This window comes from Tiliqua scincoides, chromosome 8 (assembly GCF_035046505.1).
Source record: "Tiliqua scincoides isolate rTilSci1 chromosome 8, rTilSci1.hap2, whole genome shotgun sequence".
NCBI classification, from domain to species: domain Eukaryota; kingdom Metazoa; phylum Chordata; class Lepidosauria; order Squamata; family Scincidae; genus Tiliqua; species Tiliqua scincoides.
This window is the reverse complement of record NC_089828.1, coordinates 11,229,385-11,254,427: the sequence shown is the minus strand read 5'-3', so window position 1 is coordinate 11,254,427 and position 25,043 is coordinate 11,229,385. Positions and strand designations below refer to the sequence as shown.

Genomic DNA, 25,043 nt, shown 5'->3' with positions numbered 1-25,043 from the left:
AGATTTGGTTAAAGGGCATAGTATTGGGGTATGTATGTCTAAACTTTGTCTCATGTCAGTACCCCAACTCAAATCTCTCCCCACTGAAGCCGCTGTTAGCCACACAGGGGAAAAACGTACAAGCACAATTTGTGCCTGTTAGTTTTCCCTCCATGATAAAACAGTACAATCCTTTGCATGTTTAGACAGGCTAAGGATTGTGTTATAAGAGCAGCAGTTTTGGACCCTGCCCTCTTCCACTGCTGTGGTCTCCCCACCATGGCTTCATTTTTTCAAAAGTCATTGGATTAGCTATTAGCATGTGATGGGCTCCTGGTCATTTATTTCTTACTCCTCACTTTTTGCAATTTGATTTTCAAACTCTTGTGTCTTGCTGCTTTTTGTGCTTCCTATAGCATTTAGTGGGCCACTGTGTGATAAAGGAAGCTGGACTAGATGGGCCTTTGGCCTGATCCAACGGGGCTCTTCTTAGGTTCTTAACTCACCATGCAGTCCTAAAGACTAAAAACTCTTCCTAAATGAAAGGTGGAAATCTCACAATAACGGATGAAGAGTCACAGCTACATCTCTAGAGCAGCTCTGCCTTGTTTCAATCCATAAACGTTACCCAAACCTTCCAAAAGAAAGCCCAAACACTTTTCAGCACCCTTGTTCACATAAAGATATTGCCAACTCCTGTCCATAAAACTTACCATTTTATGCACATTGAAACATCTGCATCATGTACTTGTGGCAGACCAAAGGACGTAATGTTTTGAACTCTGTGACGTCCTGGTCCTTTATGGTCTTTGTTGATTTATAGATTTTTAGGGGAGGGTGGAAAAGAAAACATCTCCTGTAACATAAAACAGAGCAAGAATTTCCCTTTTAAAGTCTTGTAACAGAATTTCAGAAATGGCTCCAAAATTATGAGGGGTGAGAGTACTGGCATAGCAGCTAGGAGTGAAGATCTGGCCTCCCTGTTAACAAACACATCATAAGAATGTAAGAACAGCCCTGCTGGATCAGGGCATAGGCCCATCTAGTCCAGCTTCCTGTATCTCACAGTGGCCCACCAAATGCCCCAGGGAGCACACCAGATAACAAGAGACCTGCATCTTAGACAAGCTGCTGTCTCTGCTAACAAAAACACAGCTTGCAAGTTAGGTCAGTGTCTTAACCTGTAAAGTTAGCAGCTGCCGGAATATAAGTAATGGATCATCCTCTCACTATAGGGGCTCTCAATGGCGATTTACACACGCAAGTGCACACACACACTACTACCATACTATGGCCCTGATTCAAAGCTCCCTATGGCTGCTTTCCAAAACTCAAGGTGGGAATTCTGTGACAGAAACACATTGTATCTGGTTTGGCCCTTATTCACCGGCACTTAATTTTGTTGGGACATTCCCCCCCCCCCCAAAAAAAAACTTCCATGGAGCACAAATGGTGGTTGCTGCATATACCTCTTGTACCTCTGGAGTAAACATAACTTTGGTCAGAAGTCCCCAGGTCATGGTGAAAAATGTCACCATGATGAGGTCATGTCCCTTGTTGTCTTTAAATGTTATGAGAGAGATGAAGAAAGGAGTTCCATGGCTACTGTTTTGTAGCAACAGTGACACATCTTCTGCAAATAATGGACCTCAGAATATTTTTGCCAGTCTTGCAGTTGACTTTTCTCTCTACCACTTCATGAGTCACTGGCCAGCATTTGGCAACTCCTAGTAAATAGGAGGCGGCCCATCTTCTCCCCTAAACGTTAATTCTCTGAGGATCCTCACAGCCACATCTCTCCCTCCTCCTGCAGAGGACAGCTTTGAGAGCATAGATTTGGGCATGAGATTGTTAATGCAAATGACCTGTCACTTGAAACAGAGGATAACAGATGGAGACAAAAGACAGTCGCAATCCCAAGTGCTCTGCTATTGCTTCTATCTTTAAATGTTTGTTTATGCTAAAAATATTCTTTGGCTCGACAGTCTCTTCTCTGTACATAACCTTAGATGTAAATTTATTCTGTGCTCCAGAACAGTCCCAGTGGAGTGTGCCCCAAAGCCCTGCCCCTGTTATGAGGACACAGGGAACAAAGTCTGCAAAATCCTGTCTTAACAGAGGGAACTAAAACTATTTTGTTTTTTCACTACTGTTTTCAATGACAAATAGTAGGCAGGGTCCTGATTACTGTAGTGGCAGTATACATTACACAGCATTGTGAAAGGCTGCAGCAGCAAGCCAAACTCGCCCCCCCTCCTCCTCATGCTCTCTGGATTTGAAAACAAAGAGGGTGGTGGAAGGACACCCTGCCAATTGTGGGTTTGTTGAGGACAGTTGAATTGTGTTCTAGCCTGCTGGTCTCTTCTCTGCACTCCATCTCCTGCTCCATTTCTCTTATCTTGTGAATCCAAGGAGCGAGAGCAGGAGAGTGAAGGTGGGAATTGGCATGGCACTGATTAAGGGAGGTGCTGTCTCAGTTTCCAGGACATCTTAGGCCAGCCTTCTCAAAGCTCTGGCTCCATTAGCAGGATGTGGGGAAGTTACAGGGGCCCACGTATGCATAGACCTTGATCTTAGCTGTGGTTGGACAAGATCAATATTCTGCAGCAAAGTAACTTAGATTCTGAACAGTAGCATCGTTGGGGGGGGGGTTACCTGAGGACCAGGTGATGCGATGATGCCCGCTGTGTCATCGCGACACTCCTGTGCACTCACCCTCCTCCTCTGCACATGCCATGGCCCTGGCCCCAGAAATGCCTCAATTTACCTCCAGACAAGGGCATGCAGGAGCTCTGTCACAGTAAGTGCTGTCACCCCCAGTGGAGACTGCAGGAAACTGTCACTCCACCGCAAGGGGCAGTGGGACTCCCCTGGCCCTGCTACACTACTGGTTCTGAATGCAGAAGAGCCACATTCCCTGGTTTGAACCAATTAAGTATATTTGCATGTGCAGGCGTGCCCCCATATCCGCAGGGGGTTCTGCCCTGCAACCCCCCACCCTCTGGAGAATCTTCTGAACCCAGTAGAGGTTGCACGCGACCACCTGCAGCTTCTGTAATAAGATAAAAAAGTCACTTCTACTTTTGCCAAAAAACTTTAAAAGGCATTATGAGGGCTAGGGAAGCCCTCATCATTGTAGATTAATAAAAGGAAAGGAAAGAAAACCCATTCCAAAAACAGCTGGATACTGACTGAGCATGCTTAGTGGCCCAAAGGGACCACAGAACATTTAGGTATAGGCAGAACATGGGGTGTAGGGGGCAGGGAGAGGGAATTGACTACTTGATGCACTTCAACATAAGGGTTGTGGAAATGCAACATTTTGATTGAGATGTTACCAAAATGTCTTGTATACTACTAGCAATTGTTCCCAAACTGTGAACTGTGGCTCCTCGGGGAATTGTGAAACCACCCAGGGGAGCCGCAGAATCCATGTGAAAACCTGCCACCCTGTACAATGTATAGGATTGTTGCCCGCATGGGGAGCCGTGGCCCAGTAGGTCAAGGGATCCACCAGTCAAAAGAGTTTGGGAACCTATACTATTAGCAATGTTAGATGGTTGAGGGCCTATCAATTTGAAAGTGAAATGGAACCACCCAGAAGCAAGGTAATGGTTTCTGTATATTCTAGGAACTGCCTAGGCACACAAGTTTGTAAACTTGAGAAAAAGGCGGGGACGGGACTCTAAAGCGCAGTGAGGACTGACCACACTCATTGGCTCCCAGGAACCACAGAACGTTGAAGATAGTGGTTGGCGAAGAACAGACAACTGGGGTGCTGGGGGAGGATTTGGTTTGGTCCACCTATGCTGGAGGTGGGCACTAGGCTCAAGAAGACCCAGCGTTCTGGTGCAAGTCCCTCTGGAATTTCCACCATACTTACATTTCTCTTGCTTTATACAACCAGGCTCAGTTTTCGCACATTGGTGCTTCTCTGCATGCTAGAACACCTTACATCTACAGAGTCCCCGAGGAAGGAAAGATGTGGTTTCTAATACTCAATGTGACATATGGAATCCTTCCCCAGCTCTTGGCTTACAGGTGTGTCCACAACCCAGAATTCTTCTTGAAAGCAGAGCCAAAAGAGAAAGCTGAGTAGGAAGACTGGAGCTAATATATATGTAATTTGTGTTATTGGACTGCCCTTACAAATGCCAGGCAAAACCTGTTTGTCCACAAAGGGGATGGTTGGGTCAGTTTTATGTATCATTGAAAATAAAGACTTCTTTTGCCTTTCGTAGTACTTCAGGGTCTGTTTTTGTGGAATAACAGTCAACGGCTAATTGTAAATATCTTGGCTTGAGTTTGCAGTTATGAAGAGTGCTGTTTTCGAAATGTGTTTAGTATGGATTAATATGGAGCTGAAGTTGTTTTAAACCATTTTTGCCCAACGTTGCATATACACAACAGGGATCAAATGTGTACACTTGTAGCCAGGGCAAAAATGGGTTTAATGTGCAGTGGAAGAAAGAGCCAAACTACATGTTACATGACACACAGGTTGGCCCAGCATGTTAATTTTTTAAGTGTAAAGAGCAGTGGAGGGGGCAGAGACAGGTTTGGGCCAGTGAAGTGTGGGTATTTGTCCATTTCCTCCACTGCACTCCTGACAAAAATTGCAACCTGGAAGTGGGTGTATAGCCCTGAGAAGGGAACTTTCATTGGCTCCATTAGACGCTACAGCCCTGGTGCTAATAATGGCTTCGGGGTGTATTTCATTGGGGTAGTGGAAAACTGTTAAATATTCCCACGCTGGCCTTGCATGTGTGCTTATTTAGAGCAATATATCATTGCCTTTTGTCAGAGGGTAACCCAAATGGCAAGTTTGCTGCAGCAGGGGCCTGCCTCTCTTTGTGCTGTGTGCCTCTGAAGCACTGTGTACAAAGAGGAGACTACATGAATTAATCAGTAGTAATTAGCAGGAAGGAAAAAAAGCAGCAGAAGAAAAGAGGCAGACTTCTGCAGCTGAAATATGGCCATGGATCAGTGGCATGGGAAGGAGAATTCCCAGGCCCTGTTCTTTCTTGACAATGGGAAATGAAGACTTAGGGGTGAAACCTAGTGCCTTCACCTAGCTTTATGGGATGCAATGCCTTTTTTTCTTATCCAGAGCACCACAGAAATTGAGTAGGGAACCAGATTATTAGTACATCAAGGTTGGTCTCATATATGCTGACTGGCAGTAGCTCTCCAGGGTTTCAGGCAAGAGATAGCAAGGCAAGTGCTCTATGACTGAGCTGTGCCCCCCACCACAATGTGTTTGTGAAAACACGTTAACTGCAATGTCAGTGCACCAAAGACAGTGTAAGCCCCGAACTGAAAGAATATGGAGCGTGGTCTGAAGCCCTGTGGAGCTTCTGCCAGTCAGCGTAGACAGTGCTGAGTGAGCTGGACCAATGGTTTAACCTCAAAAGGTGGTAGCTTCATAAATCCATCAGGGATGCTAGGCCTCTGCTTAGCTTGGCAGCCCAGTCCTTAACGGCTGCCTGTGCCATGGTACAGCAGTGCCAAAACACCAGCTGCTGTGTTCCATGCTGGCCTCCATACCAGTGCCTCCTGGCCACCATAATGTGCCTTATGCCACTTTTGCAACCGCTGTCTCCTGGGCAGCATACAGGAGACCAGCACCGGCCCAGGGTTGGATCGTGCTTTTAACCTGATGGCACTATATAGATAACAGCAAAGAACAACTGTTCCTTGTTTCTTGGACTTGCAAGAAGTATCACCCCTTTCTTGCACCAGTATGTACATTGTGTGAGGTGAGGGACGTATGAAAAACCAGATGACAAATAAGGACATCTGTATGGATTTTGTGTGTGTGTGTGTGTTAGGTTGGGCTTGGTTCTTATAGCTTCACATGCAACCCAGGTGCAGTCAATAACAGAAGCAACGGGACCAACTTCAGAAGCCTCCCCCTGCCGTTGTTTGCTACGATAGCCAACTCAGTGATAACAGAATGCTTTGCTTTAATACTCGAGTTACATGAATACCTCACATTATTACACGTATGAAGCCAAATACGACGCTAACTTAGCTGCTTACAACCTCAAACCTTACTCCCGATACACATTCCGATAAATTTATTCTGTAAAAACAATACTTTTTTTTTTGCTTTTTGAATTTTTTTGTCGTTTTTCTTTTTTTCTTTTTTTGTACAGTAAACTTTTCAACTACAAACCTTGAGTACGCGAAAGATGTTCCAAGGACAAGCATAACAAGGATTGATTAAAACCGGACTAAACCCATATGTTTTCACGATAAAAGCTGCCCTTAAAAAATAAATAAAATTCTCTATTCTCACAATAGCAACAATAATGTACACGGAATAATGAATTTTGGAATGCTTACTTACTAGTCTAAGATCTAGTTTTGAAAGAAGGAGGGAAAAAATAAAGAAAAGAGAACATGACGACAGGATTTTTTTTCTTTTTTTTCTTGTTAAGCCTTTCAGGTTGTTTTGTTTTTAAAGTGGATGTTTTAGTATTTGTTTCCCATAGGGCTTTTGTATTGCAATAAGCTTAAAAATGGAAGGCATCCCCCAAACCACGTTAAGCTCAAATTTGTCTTGGCATTTGAAAAAAGCTCCTTGTATTCATCTAAAGAAACACAAAAGACTTTCACTAACTCCACATATAGGAACTAAGTCAGAGAAATTTACGTTACATCATGATCTTGAAGTATTAAGAGTATAGCTAGCTAGGCATTTTCTAATAAGGAAAGGTATTTTCTTACAATGTTGACTTCCGAACATGATTGCAACTCAAGTGTAGTCTGTAAATTTTAAACCCAAAGATGGCCAACTGCTCTAATCTGGTACAGATGGTGATCAGTGTGTCCTGATTTGAATTATCACAGAAATCATGTTTGGATTATCTTGAACAAACTATAGAGAGCCTTGGGTTTGTGTACTCCCTCTCATCCCTTCCAAACCACAGTTTCTTGTTCATATCCAAACTGTGGAAACAATGTTTTGTTCTAACTGTGGCTAATCAACAAACCAGGATCGTATACCATGGTATGATCCTGGTTTGTTTGAATCAACTATGCTTAGACAAAGTTAAACCACAGTTTACCAAGTTTGCACATAGCAGAAACTACAGTTTATTCAATAACCAAAATGGGAAGCTTTCACTCTTCCCTTGTGCACAGAGGAGGAGGCAAGAGGCAGGGCAATCCCAAAGCTCATCATAGCTTGTTCATGATTATCTCAACTTTAGTTTTGATGGTCATCCAAGCTAAACTGGTATGTATATGCACAGAAAAAAGGGAGAGTGTATTTTTCTATTTTACCACACATAAATGAACCCCCCCCCCCCAATAACAAATGAACAAGCTCCATAATAAAGCTGGTGCCATCTAGAAGGATGGGCTTCACAATTACGGAGCTCAGGCGTTGTGTTCCATACAAATATGTACATTTACATGTTGCATACAAAATCCAAAGAGAGATGGGAAATATCTCTCTTTCCTACAGCTTGAAAATATTTTTCTTTTATTTTCCCTACAAATGAAATAATGGGCAAACTTGATATAGGGTTTTTTTTTTAAATTTTTGGTGGAGGGGGGGTGCACCTAGGGCCACATCAAATTTCAGAGCCAACCTGCAGGGGCTGCTAGCTGACCATCCTTGTTTTTAAACCAATTTTCTTTTAAAAGGAGAGGGGGGGGGAAGTACACAAGAAAGAATGGCTAGAGAGTAATTTAAAATTCAGGATTTGTACGTGGAATAGATTCTTGGGGTTCTTTATGAGAAGGTACTTATTTCCAAGCATTGTATCTTTATTGTTGTTTTTAAAAGAAAGGCAAATTTCAAGAACGATTTAAAATTTGGAGTTTTTGCCCTCTCTTGTTGGAAAAGATGTCTAAATGCGAGTGCCCTAGCACACCCACATTGCTGGAAAAGAGCATTTTGATGTTCATAAAAGGAAACCCTTGATTTGGGGGGGAAGGGGCTATCAATGACGCTGAAAGTCATTCTTGCAAACAAGATAGGGAGGAATGTGCATACAAACAGATGCTGATGATGAACAGATGTGCTGACTTCTATCAAATCCAAGAATATTAGACAACCAAACATGTAACCTTCTTGTGTCTTCCCTCAATATGCAGCAGTCAATATGTAGGTTAAGTCTGGGGAGAAAGAAAAGGAGAGAAGAAAATATGAAATGCCTTTGTATAGGAAAAATACAATCACAATATAATGTTATCAGTAGACAGGCACATTTTTGAAGGGTGGGCATGACCCAGCCAGCTTGACTACCTTAATGTTCCCTTGATTTCATTGGGGAGATTTATGCATACAAATTGAGACTAATTATTCCCTGTGGGTTCAGTTCCAAGCACTCACAAATAGCAAATCAATTTAAAAAACAGTTTCTTTGCTCCAGTGATTTAAAAGCAGCCTTGCTGACCTTTGTGATGTAAGATAAGAGTCATTAAGAAGACAATCCATCAAGAGCTTACAAAGGCGCTTCACTCAGCCCCTCCCTTCACCAATGCAAAATGATCACCTTACTTTCACATGCTCAGGGGGAAGGGAGGGGTCCACTGGAGAGAGAAGGACTGAAGGATTGTCAGCCAGCTGCCCCCCCCCTCTCATTAAAGAGGCTATTGTTAAAGGACTGTTCAGTTTTTTTAACTGATTTTAAAAGGATGCATTTTCCCCCTTCTCCAGGGATCAGCACATTCCTTCTCATTTGCAGGGGCCATTCGTGTTGAGTCAAATCAGTGTATAAAAAATCTGTGTATAAATAGGCTGGACCTGTATACACATCTCTCAGAAATAAAAGGGGCTTCAAAGAGGTTCTTGTTTAGGATGGGAACATTTTAGTGCTTAGTGCAACTGAATCTTTAGCCACTTTCATGTTGCTACTGGGGACATGGAATTGCACCCAGGTGAGTGGATTGGGCAAGGATTTTGCTTCTTGCTTAAAACTCGTGTTGTCGCATCTCTGTAGACAGCAGTGTCTTCTGCAGCACTTGAAGCACTGAGAACATTCTGGGCATCCAGCTCCCATCAGTCAAGTTTTCAGTCACTGTCCCTGGGAGATCCTGAGCACTAGTGTTATAAGGGAGATAGAGGGGAAAATACCCAGTAAAGGTGATCTGCATACAGAAGCAACTGCCACCACACAGACTTTCTCCCCCTGGCTTGGAAACAGCATACAAAGGTTGGATATGGTTCAACATTATAACCAGGGTCTGACTGGATGCTGAGACATCATGCCAAATGCTGATCCCGCCCCCTTTTCTGAGGATGTGCTAGCCTCTGTTCCACCCACTCTCAGGCAGTGGGGACTGTCTAGTCCAAGTGTGTCATAAGGCCTGTGGGCCACATATGGTCCCCAGAAGCAATTTATCTAGTCCCGTTATAATTGGGCTCTTCCAGCTTGATAATTGGGATCACTCATACCTTAAAAATATGAACAAGATTTGCACATTTTCTCTTCTGTCCTTTGCTGCTAATGAGTTTCTATACAAGAACAAAGTGCTTATTTCTGGCCATCATCTACTTAATGATGTCACTTCTGGCCCACAGCAGACACCATGAATGCTAACTTCAGCCCTCTGTATGAAATGAGTTTGACATTCCTGGGCTAGTGCATTCACTCTCCTTCATTCTTCTGCTCCATTCCCCTCTTCCAATCCAGGGGGTTGAAGGACAAGCAATGGAGGTGAGTGGGGAGACAAAGGTGGGTGCCCTCCCCCCCCCCAGTCTGCCACCAGGAACAGCTGCCTCAGGGCCAAATCCTGAGGCCAATCCAGGGCCAATTTTCCAGTATGTGTGTAGCCATGCTAATGGGGCATGCACTGCATCCTGCAGTGAGGGGGCAATCATGGAGGCCTCCTCCAGGTAAGGAAACAGTTGTTCCCTTTCCTTAAGGCTGCATGGCACACGGAAGTTGGATAGACTGGGTCAGCTTCATGGACGGGCTGGTACTGATTATAGCGTGGCCTGAGAAGTGTGGCCTCCAACATGTGCCCAGTTGTGAATAATGTACTTCATGTGTGACAGAGTCCTATTTGCACATTCAGAAGAAAGCAGATGGTACATTTGTCTTAAGTGTCCTATCCAGGCTCGCATCCCTGACAAAGTGCTGAAAAAGTGACACAACAAAACGTTGGACTTTTTTAACAACATGGATTTTAATTATTTAACACAATCATGGTCTTCCCACCCAGATATGTTAAATTGTTGGATTATTGCTGGCCATGAAAAACCTATGGACAGACATTTGTCTTAACTCTTGCTTAGCCATTTTAGACTATGGAATGGGGGTATACATTTGAATGCTCACCCATGCAGTCTTTTGTTTTTCCTGCATATAGAAAACTAGCATGTTAGGCTGTATTCTTCTCTATATGAGACTACACTCTTCTTCCTGACTTCCTAAACTTTCCAGATTGGTTAGTAATGCACTGCAGATGCAAACATACCCTCCTAATAAAAGACTCGTAAATGTGTTCTAATTATTATTAAATAAACAATAAGTGTGGGGGAGCATGCAAAAAGGGCTAAAGCTGCAGAGGGGGGTAGAAGGGCTTTAGTACTGAGCCCCAATGCAGTTTATAGCCTGATCATGCCCACCCCGCTATTTGTTGAAACTGTGGTAAGAACAGTTTAAGCCAGGGGTGTTCAAACTTTCAACTTTAGAGATCCTGGACCTTTAAAATTGTGTAGAAGAGATAATTTCAGCACGTGCAGTTTGTCATCTGTGGGATGACAAGTTGCACCTGCTGAAATTCTCTCTTCTATACACTTGTTAAAGGTCCAGCATCCCTAAAGTTGAAAGTTTGAGCACCCCTGGTTTAAGCCCTATTTCACATGGGCCCTCCTCTTCCTGCACTGTTAGCAGAGTAAATACTTAAAGGGTCAAAAGGATACATTTGCATGCCTGTCTGATTAGACCCTAAGCTTTGCTAGCTAAATAGACACTGCACAAAGAGTATAAATGGTTATTGCCTTTGGTACCACCTACTGGTCAGCCAAGCATACTGAGCCTGATTCTTGCATGGGCTCTCACCTTCCACCAAGGTCAACAGTAATTTTTAAAAATTCTTATTACACTGTTGATGGAAATGATACTTTACAAAGTAAGAGAGAGCAGACCCCTGCCCCAAAGGGCTTACAGTCTAGAAAAGAGACCCATGGGAGCCGAAAGAGAAAAGGGGAGTAAAGTGGAGGAAGGGGTAAATTGAAAAATTTGTGAGTGCTTCAGTTGAACACTTAGGCTTAGTCGCAATCAGGTATGGGGAGTCGGGATTATGGCAGAAACTCTGAAAGGTGGTGGGCTAAGGGGGGATTTGAAGGGCGGTGATCACGAATGCATTCTGGGAGGTAGTTCCAGGGGCAAAGCCATTTGTGGGAGCAAGAGTCCTTTGGACAACTGAGGGTCATGGAGCTGGGTTCATGAATGACTGTTCAAGTGAGACCTTGGAGGGACCTTTGTATCTGCGGATCCAGCATCTGTGGATTTTACACACCATGGATGCCAATGGATACCAGAGTTGCCATTTAAATGCCCTTTAAAAAGGAAAAAAAAGGTGTGCGAATCACATTTCTTACCTTTGTACTGTCAAACTTCATGGTTTGAAAGCCTCGCTTGGCTAAAAATAGCACTAATGACCCACTTCCGGGTCACATGGAGGTTTCTAGCTGCTCCCAGCATCACCCCAGAATGCATGATTTCCCCTTTTTGAAGGGCTTTTAAATGGCAAGTCCGATATCCATGGATTTTGGTATCAGATACTGAGGTCAGACTGTATTAGTTTATTCCTCTGCTCTTATATCCTATAAGATATCCTATAGCCATGATGGCTAGATAGAACCTCCATTTTTGGAAAAAGGACATCATTTAATGCCAGTTGCTGGAGAGCAACAGCAGGAGGAACACTGCTTATCAGAGACACTGGGTTAGCCAGTACCACCAGGAACATGCAGGATTAGAGAACAGGCATAACACTACATACTTTTCAATTAAATAATCCACCAAAGGCTTTGATCCATGCTCTAACTCTTGTGTGGAATTTTCTTGTTGCACTACATCTCTTCCAAAGAACCCAGGCCAGATTAACAAATTGTGTGTGGAAACTATGCTAACTATATGTGCAGAACCTGCAAACTACAAACCCCATGATGCAGTGCTGCTCTAAGCACCACGCACAAGCAGAACATCTAGCATGTCTATAGTGTTCAACATGGAACAGAGGTAAGTAGAATTTGTGGCAGAATTCCTCCTGGGTGTTTTCTACATCTCTGGTATATCACAACACAAGGTCATGCTGCCAAATGCCAAACTGACCAGCAGAGCAGGAGGGTAATCTGAGTACAGTTGGCCCTCAAAATCTATAGGGGATCAATTCCAGGACACCCCCCCCCATGGTTACGGAATTCAGCAGATAATGAAATACAGGAGTGGCTCATGCCAGCAAACAGGAAGTGCCTTTCAGAAGTGTCCAGGAGGTCTTCTGAGGCCCTCCAACCATGGGCTCGGCATCCATAGATGCCAAGCCTATGGCCCACTATACATTTTCTTGCTGGAGATTTCAAACATGACACAGAAAATTGGAACTTTTCCATGTGGTGACAGGTAATGGCTGCAGTGTCAGAACCCACGAGCATATGAAGCTGCCTACTACTAAGACCTTTGATCCATCTAGACCAGTAATGTCTACAGTGACAATAGAGTAACAGCTCTCCAGGGGGTCTCAGGGCAGGGGTCTTTTCCAGCCCTTCCTGGAGTTACCAGGGATTAAACATGGCCCTTCTGCATGCAAAGCAGGTGCTTTATCACTAAGCTGTGGTCACTCTCCTGTGAATGCTAAATGATAACAAGGGGACTGTCAAAGCCACATGCTGCTAGTGTGCCCAAAACAGAGGTGTTAAGGGCCCAATCCTATCCAACTTTCCAGCACCGGTGGAGCAGCAATGCAACCTTGAAGTAACAGAGCAAATGTTCCCATACCTTGAGGAGATCTCTGTGACTGCCTCCCCATCATGGGATGTAGCGCACGCCCCATTAGCACAGCTGCACCAGCACTGGAAAATTGGATAGGATTGGGCCCCAAGAAAGGAGTCCTGAGGACCGATCAGCAGAGATCCCATCTAACTCTTAATCCTGCTGTATGACTCATCAAAACACCCAATGAAACACTGAGGAAAAACCAAGGCTGGAACAAGCTCAAGTTCTGTATCTTTAGGGCGTAGCTGTTTGTCTGGCTTATAGCTGGGATGACAAATGATTTATTCAGGGTTTTAAATCATCTGTATGAAGAGGACACCCTGACCTCCTTAGCTACACAGGAGTACATGTCAGCTGATTCACCAAGTCCAAGACACAGTATCTGAAACACGCTAACAGTGTAAAAGTAGGACATTCATAGGGCAGAGATGGGACTGGTAAGATCTTGCTGTCACCTAAACCCAGTTACGTTAAGCTAAACCTTACCCCTTCACTAGTTTTCTGCAAATCTGAAGAGGTGTTTCTTGTGTCGTTGCCTGCTTCCCCAGCATCAGAGCTGCTCTTATTTTCTTCCTCTTTGCAGTCCTTATCATCTTCATCTCCGGGAGATTTCCGTGACTGCTTGGAAGATTTCTAAGTACATCCATCAAGGAACAAAACAAATTAAAAAAAATTTTTTTTAAGGGCATTTACTTGGATGTGAGAAAGACACTGGTTCCAGTGATGTACCTGAATCTGCAGTGTGTGCGTGAGAAGATTATTCTCTCATGCAATATAAGATAAGGTGCAAAAGAGAGCGACTAAGATGATTACTGGGCTGGGGCACCTTCCTTATGAGGAAAGGCTATGGCGTTTGGGCCTCTTCAGCCTAGAAAAGAGGTGCCTGAGGGGGGACATGATTGAGACATACAAAATTATGCAGGGGATGGACAGAGTGGATAGAGAGATGCTCTTTACACTCTCACATAACACCAGAACCAGGGGACATCCACTAAAATTGAGTGTTGGGAGAGTTAGAACAGACAAAAGAAAATATTTCTTTGCTCAGGTGTGGTTGGTCTGTGGAACTCCTTGCCACAGGATGTGGTGATGGCGTCTGGCCTGGACGCCTTTAAAAGGGGATTGGACAAGTTTCTGGAAGAAAAATCCGTTACGGGTTACAAGCCATGATGCCTATGTGCAACCTCCTGATTTTAGAAATGGGCTACGTCAGGATGCCAGATGCAAGGGAGGGCACCAGAATGAGGTCTCTTGTTATCTGGTGTGCTCCCTGGGGCATTTGGTGGGCCACTGTGAGATCCAGGAAGCTGGACTAGATGGGCCTATGGCCTGATCCAGTGGGGCTGTTCTTATGTTCTTATTCAATTTTCAGTACTATATCCATTAGTTTGAATTTGCATATTTGCACCAATTAATGGTGAGGGGCACTAACTCAATGAAAGAGCACATGCTTTGCATGCAGAAGGTCCCAGGTTCAATCCCTGGAATCTCCATATTGGGATGAGACAGACCTCTGCCCTACACCCTGGAGAGCTGCTGCCAGTCAGTATAGGCTAGGGGTGTCCAAAGTTTTTGGCAGGAGGGCCACATCGTCTCTCTGACACTCTGTTGGGGGCTGGGGGAATAAAGAATTAATTTACATTTAAAATTTGAATAAATTTACATAAGTTTACATAAATGAATATATTAAAGATGAACTTATATGAATGAATGAAGGTCTTGCAATAGCTCAAGGCCTATAAAAGGCCTTGCACAAAGCAAGGCTGGCCTTTCCTTTGCTGCTGCTACTGCATCACAGACGTGAAACAGCAAGCAGTGGAGGGAGCCCCACAGCTCATGTGAGAGGTCAAACAGTCGCCCTCACACTGTGTGGGCTCCAACAAACCTCCGGAGGGCCAGAGGCTCATTGGAGACTAGAGGCTCCCTGAGGGCCGCATTGAGAGGCCTCGAGGGCTGCAAGTGGCCCCAGGGCCAGGGTTTGGGCATCCCTGTTATAGACAATACTTAACCAGGTGGATTAATAGACTGGGTCAGTATATGGCAGCTTCATATTTTTATCCTGCTAAATAGGCCAAGAGGGATCTTTATAAGTGGTAGTTTTCCTATATTTAGCAGGGTGTGAGCAACTGTCACTGATCATCCCAGGATAGCATCCCTCCCAGTGGCTCTTTGCCAGCATCTCCCTCGTGTGAATGTCATCTTCTTCTTCATGTATGTTTGGGAGCCCTTTGGGGACAGGGAACCATTTTCTTATTATTTTGCTACGTGAATCAATCATAAAGTGAATCAGTGCTTTTACTGAGTCAGACCAACAGTGGAATAATAATAATAATATAATGTTATAACAATAATGATAAACTAGGTGCAATTCCCATGGCTCTTAAGAAATATCTGGCCAATATAGATATTGACAAGATAATAGTTGAACAACTGCAACCAGCTGCACTACTAGGAACATTGAACATTATACAGTGATATCTCATCAGTTCTTAAACTCTTGGGTAGAGTTTGAACTGGTGAGTACCCAAAAATCCCAGTCCAAACATTGGGTGGGCTGTGACACCACTGATAAATATAATAGCATATACTCCTCCCCAGAGATTAAAAGAAGTATTTCAAAAAGCATGCATGAAAAGGAGGAAGAGGCAACCTATAGACAAGATCATGAAGTGGCCTGATTTAGCTTTGCTAAAAGGACATTGAAAAAAAACTGGACATTTGCCAACTTCATTCCTGTGTTTCATCAGACCAATCATATAATACTGTAGAACCACCTGGAATGCCAAGCTCTCAAGGCAATAGTCCCTCCCAGAAAGGGCTGCTACTGCCACCCGGTGGTTAGATGGAGGATGTGAAATGCTCTCACAACAGTGATAGAGAATGTCATGAATTACCTTTGAAGTGTAGGATTTTTTCCGTTTTGAGCCCGCTTTTTCATTCTTTCTTTTGCCTTTTCCATCCTCTTCTACCCGATCCCCTTCTTCCTCACTGCTGGCATCTGCTGTATTCCCTCCTTCTCCTTCGGTTTCTGATGAGCTCTGTTGTTGAATTGCCTTAAAAATTAAATTTACAACAATTAACAGCCCAATCCTGAGCTGCCCGGGACGCCCAGGCTCGGCGGCACAGAGGAGGGCTGCCGCTGGATCCTGTGCCTCCTGGGTTACCGTGGGAGGCATCTCGGGAGAAGGGGACATTCATCCCCTTCCCCCGAGTAAGGTAAGCAGCCCCACAATGGGGCTACTCACTTTGGTTGGCAGTAAGGTAAAGGCACTCGTGTAGGGTGCAGAGCCCTACATGAGTGCCTTGGATCCTGCGGAGCAGAGCTTCACAGGTCCGCCTCCCTCCCCCCCGGCACGCCTCCCCACACCCTCTCTCCGCCCTCCCACTGGCCTCTCCCCTCCCTAGAATGCCTCCTCCCTGCCCCTGCCTACTGTTCCGTGGCTCGGCGGTCTCGGAGACCGCCAAGCCACAGAAGCTGGGCATCCGCCCCGCGCTAGCCCAGCACCAGCTGGAGCTGGGCTAGCACAGGTGGGAGCCTGGCGGTGAGCCTCACAAAGGTGCCTTACAGCACGTTTGCAACAGTGCTCAGCAGCACAGAGCCCTGCAGCTGAGCACAGGTTTGGGCTCTAAAACATGATTACTTGGGTTTTGTAAGACTGATCAGAGGGCAGTCGAGATATTGACTGTAGGTGCTCAGCAATCAACATGGATTAGTCATAACATACAGACATAGCCTACTTATAGGTAAAGCTGTGTGTGCTCCATGCTTTATTCTACATTACAGCCCTTCAGTGTTGCTGCTACAATAAACTGAAAGCAGAAATAAAACAGAGGTTCCACACTGCATGTTAGTACAGCACTTCTCCAGTAAGCCTTCCCCATGGACAAGAATCTCCTATAATTTACATTTCTAAGTGCCATTGGCAAATGGCATTCCAGGCAACTTCAATTAAAAGTATATTGCTGAGAAATTCTGCCCATTTTATTGATCCTGGTGTAGTGGAAATGTGGAAGATTTTTCCCCAAAGAGATAATGTGTGGTGTCAGCAGTGGTCCCTTGCGTAGACGGGTCTGGGAAGTATGGAGTTAAAACCAGAACTTTTGCTGGTGTGGTTTACAGTTGTAACCTAGTAGGGATAATGAGAACTTTGGAGATAAAAGTGAAAGAATCATGGTGCATAGAAGGAGAGAGGTAGAGAACCAAGTTGGTGTTCTGTGGCTGGAGAACTGGCTGACTGGAGCAGGGGAGGGGGAAGGAAAGGGGAACTCCTTACAGCTTGAACAGGTGAGCTACCTGCTAATTGACCTTACAGAGGTGGTAGAGTTCACCATGGCTTTGCATCTAAGGCTGGCTATTTTTGGATAAGGGAAGCTAATTAGCCTAAAGTGGGCATAAGGTTTCTAAATTTGGAAACAGAACTTGATGGGATACCTGGCTGGGAGAATAGTCATAAATAGTCACTTCAGGAGCCTTTCTGGAATGACTGAATGTCGGTTTCTGTTCCCACATGGGAGTTGGCTTTAATTTTTGATATCCTTGCTTTATTTATTCCTCTATTTGTTAATCTTAATAGCAAAATAATGCTAGCTGTATACAGTGCTACAGGTGATGGTTGTTTGTGTTCTAAGGCACCTGTTCAACTTACGCTGGGAGATTTGACTAGCCCCTGTCCCATTAGAACTGAGTGTGCATCAGGAATCTCAGAATTTTCTGCATTGTTCAAGCATTTCTCAGGACATGGGTCAACCTGGAACGCAGAACGTTATAACCACAAAGCTGCTTCAAAATCCCAAAGATAGGGCATTACAAAATCTCATAATCATTCTTAATAACCAGTCAAATTCATTGTTGAGAATTTGACACATGGTAACTGATCATCTAACAACACTGTTACCATAAGATGCCTCCTGCCACCCCTTGACCTCTCTGAGCTATCAAACAGATTGTATCTCGACAGTTCAATTGCATACACTTTGGGAAGGGAACTTGGGAGGATCATAAATGACAGAAAAGAAGGAAAGCTGTCCTTACCTGGTATCCGGTAAACTTAACCCCTGGGTTGTTTTCTATTTCCCATAGGCCTTCATTAAATCCTTTTCGTTTGTTTGACTTCCCAAACTTGTCTTTATATTCTTTGTATGGGAAGAGGTCTTTAGGCCCCAAGAATGCACTATATTTTAAAAAAAAGCAACAGTCAGGCAACAGGTTTGTTTACATTTCATGTTAATGACAGAAATTAACTATTTGCAGGCCCCAATTCAGAGAAAGACACAGACACTCAGGCTGCAACCATAAGCAGGAAGTACCATAAGAATCATAAACAATCATTACCTGGAAGTAACCTTCACTGAACACATGCGGCTTACTTCTGAGTAAATGTGGACAGGCTTGTGCTGTTAGAATTCCATTGGAATCAACAGGCCAAGTTAGTCCCCCATTCATTTCACTGGGGCTCATATATGACTGACTTTCTCAAGATCAGAGTTATTTGTACATTGGGTTAGTTGTTTCCACATTTTAAATGGCTCTGTTATTATTTTTATTATTTATATAATGCCATCCATAAAAGTGGTGCCTTAGAAGGTATGAGAAGCTACACTACTAGCAGTAGCGTAGCTAGAAGGGGTGCAAAGCAGTAAGTTTTGCAGGGAGCCTCACCATGCTATGCAAGTGGCTCCTCCGCCTCCCCTCAGAACCACATTCCAGGCCACTAGACCAGGGGTGCCCAAACCCTGGCCCTAGGTCCATTTGCGGCCCTCGAGGCCTCTCAATGCGGCCCTCAGGGAGCCCCCAGTCTCCAATGAGCCTCTGGCCCTCTGGAGATTTGTTGGAGCCTGCACTGGCCCGATGCATCTGCTGTCAGCATGAGGGCGACTGTTTGACCTTTCGCATGAGCTGTGGGCTGAGGGCTTCCTCAACTGCTTGCTGTTTCACTCTGTGATGCAGTTCTGGCAGCAAAGGAAAGGCCAGTCTTGCTTTGTGCAAGGCCTTTTACAGGCCTTGAGCTATTTCAAGAACTTCAATCATTCATATAAGTTCATCTTTAATATAGTCATTTATGTAAACTTATGTAAATTTATTCAAATTTTAAATGTAAATTAATTTTTTTCCCCAGCCCCCGACACAGTGTCAGAGATGTCAGATGTGGCCCTCCTGCCAAAAACTTTGGACACCCCTGCACTAGACCAAAGCAGAGGCATATGCCTCCATTCGCCAAACCACCATTGAGGTGGCTGCTGCACAACAATGGGTAGGGGGAAATAATCCCTTTACTTCAAGTTGCATGGGATCCACCTCAAAGCCTGCACTGGATAAGTGCAGGCCAGCTGGCCTGCCTGTTCCAGCACAAGATAGGAATGAAGACTGACCATACAAGTCTTTGCATGTCTACACAGAAGTAAGTTCTATTGTGTTTAATAGGACTTACTCTGAGGAAAATGTATATCGTATTGCAGCACTAGATGCTGAACTGAGAATTTTGGTTCATGAACTGCACGAACTCAATCAAGTCGAGACCTATTTATAGGTATACATTCCACAGATTATTCTAAAACAGTGTGCGTGGGGAGGGTTCTTTTCTATGCAGACTGGATTTCCTGGTTGGTTTTGAAACCTTGGCTATCACAAGTTAGTAGCACCAATGACAGCTGCTCACTAGAGACAATGCGGAAATCTAGGACTCTATCAATGCAGTGACTTGGCAGTATTGTGTACTCTTTCTCCAAGTTGAAACAAAAACAGATGTTGGTGTTCTTTTCATTACAAAGCATGGCTCAGGACAATCTTATCAGGGTGTCCAATGCTAAACTGCAAGGGGGAACTAGGCTGGGCTGCTGGGGCATTTGCTTAGGGTAATAATCTCTCTGATCTAGTCCCTGCTCAGTTCCAATGACACTTCAGTGGTGCCTATGCATTAGTTCAGCCCAGATGTTTACAAATCATGTGTTGTGATATGGGTGGAAGTGAGATCTTTTGCTGTTCAGTTGATCACTGCCTGTTTAAAGTCCTCAAAAGCTTTGTAACCAGACTCTTGTGTCTTTGAATGGCTAACATGTTATTTCTACTCAGTAGCTGTGTTGGTTTTTTATTTTTTGAGACATTAATCCAAAGCAGTAAAAATGCAAACAAGTATTTTACTACTTACCTACTTATTACTGTACTCTGAGAATGATGGAGCTCCCAAGTCATAGTAAAAACTTGCAGGCATCCGTTACTCTATATTTCTAGCTCTATGGATTGTTGCAATATCTTTGCTGCCCAAAGTTTATGTAAATGTGCCCTCATGTGGTGAAACCACAGACTGCAGCCACTGAACACCTGTAATTTGTGGGCTGACCATGCTGGGATGCATTGATAAAATAATTTTACCACAGAAGTATTGCTGTTTTTCCTAACATTCTGATGGCCCTTTGCCTTTTTTCCAACTGTGTGTTGGCTGACAGTAGTTTACCCCAAGGGCAGGATCCTCTAAACACAAATCCCAAGGCTCTCTATAACAGTGACACACACACACATGGAGCAGAAAGAAGAGCATTCAAAAATGACCCCTGATAACTGCAGGGGAAGAGAAACTGTGTCTGTTCATCTCAGCCTAGCATCCACTATGGCTTTTTACAGTGTGTCCTTGGATTTTTTGTTTTTAGATTATGAAGCTAGATTGTGAGGAAACCAATCTGTGTCTGTCAAACCTTTATACTGCTCTTCCTCTAAGGAGCTCAGGATTGTGTACAGGGGGCCCTTGGTATCCGCAGGGGATCCATTCCAGGACACACAACCCAATACTGAATTTTGCAAATAATTAAGATCACAATCCTATCCACACTTACCCTGGAGTAAGCCCCACTGACTATAATGGGACTTACTTCTGAGTAGACATGCATAGGACTGGGCTCTAAATCAGTAGAGGGGCTCTGCCAGAAAAACCGCAAGTGCCTTTCAGAAGGCTCTGGCAGGCCTTCTGAGATGCAGGAAGGTTGCACATGACCTCCCTGTGCCTCAGAAGGTCTGCTGGAGCCTTTTAAAAGGCACTTCTGGTTTGGTGAAAAACCAAAAATGCTTTGCAGAAGGCTCAGGAAGGCCTGAGGTGCACAGAGGCTGAGTGCGGCCTTCCCGTGCCTTAGAATACCTCCCAGACATGACCAGAAGATTCTTTCGGTTGTATCTGGGAGGTAATGTGAGGCCCTACAGCACCAGTCAGCACCCACGTTGAGCCGAATATATATGAATGCCAAACCTGCAGGTAAGGAGAGCCCTCTGTATATAGTTCCTCCCCTCCTTTTGTCCCCTGTGACGTAGGTGAGGCTGAGAGTTAGTGACTGGCCCAAGGGCACCTAGGAAGCTTCATAGCTGAGTGGGGGATTTGATCCTGGATCTTACAGGTTTGAAGTCCAACATCAAAACCACTATGTCACCCAGGCTTTCTTTTTCATTCTTTAGCAATGTAGAGCACTTGGTGATTTTTGTTGTTGAGAAGCAGTATATTAATTGTTTTTATTTTTTTCAAGTCACTTTTATACCCAACCCAGTGTCCGGAGGCCTCTGTGAAAATCAACATAAGCTCATACTAGTTTCAGTGTAAGCTCAAGGCTTGGAAAAAGCATCAAACTCAAGCATTTAGGAAGAATATATCATGCTTCATTCACTTACGTTTCGTGAGTCCCAAAAAAGAAGATAGGGTATTTATTTGCTGGAGGCTTCACTGCTCCCTCAGGGAGTTCATCAATCTGTTGGACAGAAACAGATATTGGTCCATTACCAAATGACCAGTGCATCAGACAGACATATTAACCACAACATCGAAACAGCAGAATACTGCCATCAGTGAGCAATACCACTGCTCACCCTAGTGATTCCTAAAATAGGGCAGTTGTGCTTGCACACATGTACACACACACTTCCTGCTTTCTGTCTACCACTATGTACATGGTACTTTACATGAAAACATGGGTTCCTGACCCAAGTGGCTTACAACCTAGGCAACAGAAGGAGGGCAGGGATGAAGACGGGTTAACAGGCTTTACAGAAGGGTCTTACAGGCCTCTAAAAATTTATACCAGACTGCTACCCAATGCATATGTTACTCATTTGAACCCAGCTCTCCGCAATCTTGGTCTAAGACCCAGACTATTATGCCCCAGTAGCTCCCTCTAGGTTGGCAAGAATGGTGAAATGAGATATGAGTGAATGAATATATAAAAGAGCCATGTTTCTGGTCTAGTCCTTGGTAGTGGAAAGTTTGGGTCCCCTTGGAGAGAAAGGCAGGGTCAAAATACTGCAAATAAACAAATGTCAATTGGTTCTATCTTATAAGTATCAACCTACAGTTGTGTGATTCAATTAAGATACAACTACAAAGAAAGAGGTCAGTGAGGCGTAACGGACAGTTTCAGACAAGGCAAGGGGAGACCCAGGCCCGAAACTCACTTGGCCAGGCCCAAATGGGCCAGTCACTAAATTCACTGATAACTGGGCACCATTTAAGGCAGCAATTTTCAGCAGGTGTGCCACGGCAAATTGGTTGTGGGGCAAAAGGTCTGCAGGTGTGCTGCAGAAATTTGGAGCACAGCAATCGAAAATCACTGAAAAGCTCTTCCAGGTTCTACGGCTCTGTTCTTAGGGCAACTATAATATAGGAATGAATTATCTGCCCTTCTTCCAAGCAGAGGAAGAGGGACAGATAACTTGTTACTACAGACAGGTGCCCTAGTAATAGAGCCACAGAACCTGGAAGTCTCCTGGAAGTGACATCATAAGAGGAGAAGACCAGAGAGAAGACCATAGAAGTTAAGTGAACAATAAGAAGAAAAATGTTGAAAATGGCTGCTTTAAAGAAGTAGCGCTTTTATCTTTAGGAGGGGAGAGCAACGGTCACTATTCCCATCTTTCAATTTACTTTGCTATGTTTTGCTATTTAAACTGATTTGTGAACTTTTTTGGTGGAAAAGTGATACCTAAATATTGTATATAAATAAAGTCAATGTAGGTGCCAGGTTACTAGGGGCCTTGGGGTACAGCCTTGCAATGAACTCCTGCCTGTGCCCTGATGGGGCAGTAGACATTGCCTCTTTACAGATGGTTTGGGGGTCTACCCATCTTGGTGGGCCCAAGGATAGACATGGGCCCAAAACCAGTGCCCTATCTGGCTGAACATGGTGCCCCCTAGTGACACACTCACACACCTATCCCACTTTTCAATTATATACAAAATGCTCATGACCACTTACAATATATATTAAGAACCTCACAAAAATCACAATTCAAAAAGCAGAAAACAACTCAAATCTGAGCCAGAGACAACAAGGGCGGGGCAGACGAATCTCTAGGAGCAGGGAGTTCCACTTGCTGACTGCTGGCACAGGGATGAGTTTCCTTTACTCCTACCCCAACTGAGCATTAAGTGGGGGAGGGGCACATGGCAGAGCCTCTCCAGCTGACAATGCTAGATTATTTATTATTATTATTAACAGTATTTATATACTGTTCTCATCGCAATTATTTTCCCCCCGTAACGAAGTTTTTAAGTAAGCGTAATTGAAACAGTTGCACCTTCTTCTGTTTCTCCGGCCTCCACTCCCTTTCTTGTCCTTGGTTGTTCCCCAGTGTCTTGATATTCAAGTGTTATGCCCCTTGGGATCTACCTTCTCCTTCCTTGGAAAGCACCATCTACAGTAGGGATGTCAAACTGATTTCATACAGAGGGCCAAAGTTAGCACTCATGATGCCTGCTGAGGGCTGGAAGTGACATCATTAAGCAAGAAGTGACGTCATTCAGCAGATGATGGCCAGAAATAAGCACTTTGTTCTCACATAGAAGCTCATTAGTTACAAGTGACAGAAGAGAACATGTGCAAATCTTGTTCATGATATAAGAGCCTAGTTATCAAGCTGGGAGAGCTCAATTATAACGGGGTGCACATAAATTGCTTCTGGGGATTGCATTTGGCCCATGGGCCTTATGTTATGTACCCCTGATCTAAAGGTACAGCATTTATAAATCTTAGTAATGGGCAGGATTGCATGGGAGAAGGTCCTTGAACAAGCCAGGCCCCAAACTGGCTAGGCCCTTAGATCTGCAAAGATATAATGAAGGCTCAGAAGAGATAAGGCCCCTGGGTCACCTTCTGCAAATCCCCCCATGTCTGCAGCAAGGTTTCACCGACATGGCGATGCAACTCAGGGGGAGGGGGGAGAGCTCCCCAAGCAACCCTCCTACTTCAGTGCTTGCTCTCAGCAAAATCCCCCACAGACCCATCTTCTCTGAGTGCAAACAGCGCCCAAAAGGACCTGTTATCTCACTAGCTGAATCACCTCAGCTCTGGCGGAAACCTGCTGTTATTTTCCACTCAGAAACAGTGAGGCGAAGAGCAGTCATTATGGCTAGTGCCTGGGTCGGCTGCACATCACTCCCCCCATGTCCCCACACAAGGCTTTTGTTCAGGCTCTCCTTCTCTGAACTGGATTGGCTATTTCTCTCGGTGTCAGCAAGACCCTAAAGGGAAGGGGGAAGCAATCCCTCCATGTTTGAATCCAGGAACAAAAGAGGAACGAGAGCAGCACCAGTAGTAGCAGCAAGGCCTGCCAGTCAGAGGCACCCGGCAAATGACAGGCTCGCCTCTCTTTTTTTCTGTGTCTCAAGACAGCCCACCCTTTCTTTTTTGCTTCTCCAGGAGACAAAACTGATTCTGAAGTGCCGGCTTGACTAATAACCCACAATCAGCCTGGATATTTTGCATTAAGCAGCAAAACCAACGGGGCTCAACCCTCCCTGTATACATCAACCCACCACGGAGGAATATAATACCCATGTTGACAACCTCGCGCACAGACACGGCCATTATTTCTGTGATGCAGAAACCACAACACAAGCTGCCCTCCCCCACCTCCATCACAGGAGAATTGGGAGGTGCTGGAGGGAGATGGAGCCCCGGTCTGGCTGAAAAACCTCAGCAGCATCAGATCTCAGTTTGATGCAGAATTGTAAATCAGGATTTCCCTGGTCCAAAATCTCCTCTTTGCCGTCAACTCACTTTGGTGTCGCAAGGCAGGGCACTCCCTCTTGGGTAGAAAAGTCTTAAGTAAAAAAGCAACTCCACATAAGGGAT

The 25,043-nt window shown here is 44.5% G+C and overlaps 2 protein-coding genes across 3 annotated transcripts in view; one reads left to right on the top strand and one right to left on the bottom strand.

The window, feature by feature from the left end:
- TM6SF1 (transmembrane 6 superfamily member 1) overlaps positions 1-4,222 on the top strand; it is a 30,702-nt gene extending 26,480 nt beyond the window's left edge. For both annotated transcript variants that reach the window (XM_066636600.1, XM_066636601.1), the window contains one exon: positions 3,887-4,222. In XM_066636600.1, coding sequence (XP_066492697.1) covers positions 3,887-4,078 — 192 coding nt within the window. In that variant the 3' untranslated portion in view covers positions 4,079-4,222. The remainder of the gene's footprint in view (positions 1-3,886) is intronic.
- A 3,797-nt stretch (positions 4,223-8,019) lies between these two features.
- Positions 8,020-25,043, bottom strand: part of HDGFL3 (HDGF like 3) — a 44,895-nt gene continuing 27,871 nt past the window's right edge. The window contains exons 2-6 of the mRNA XM_066636348.1: positions 21,589-21,665; positions 17,974-18,112; positions 15,836-15,994; positions 13,428-13,574; positions 8,020-8,109 (exon numbers count right to left, since the gene is read on the bottom strand). Coding sequence (XP_066492445.1) covers positions 8,104-8,109; positions 13,428-13,574; positions 15,836-15,994; positions 17,974-18,112; positions 21,589-21,665 — 528 coding nt within the window. The 3' untranslated portion in view covers positions 8,020-8,103. The remainder of the gene's footprint in view (positions 8,110-13,427; positions 13,575-15,835; positions 15,995-17,973; positions 18,113-21,588; positions 21,666-25,043) is intronic.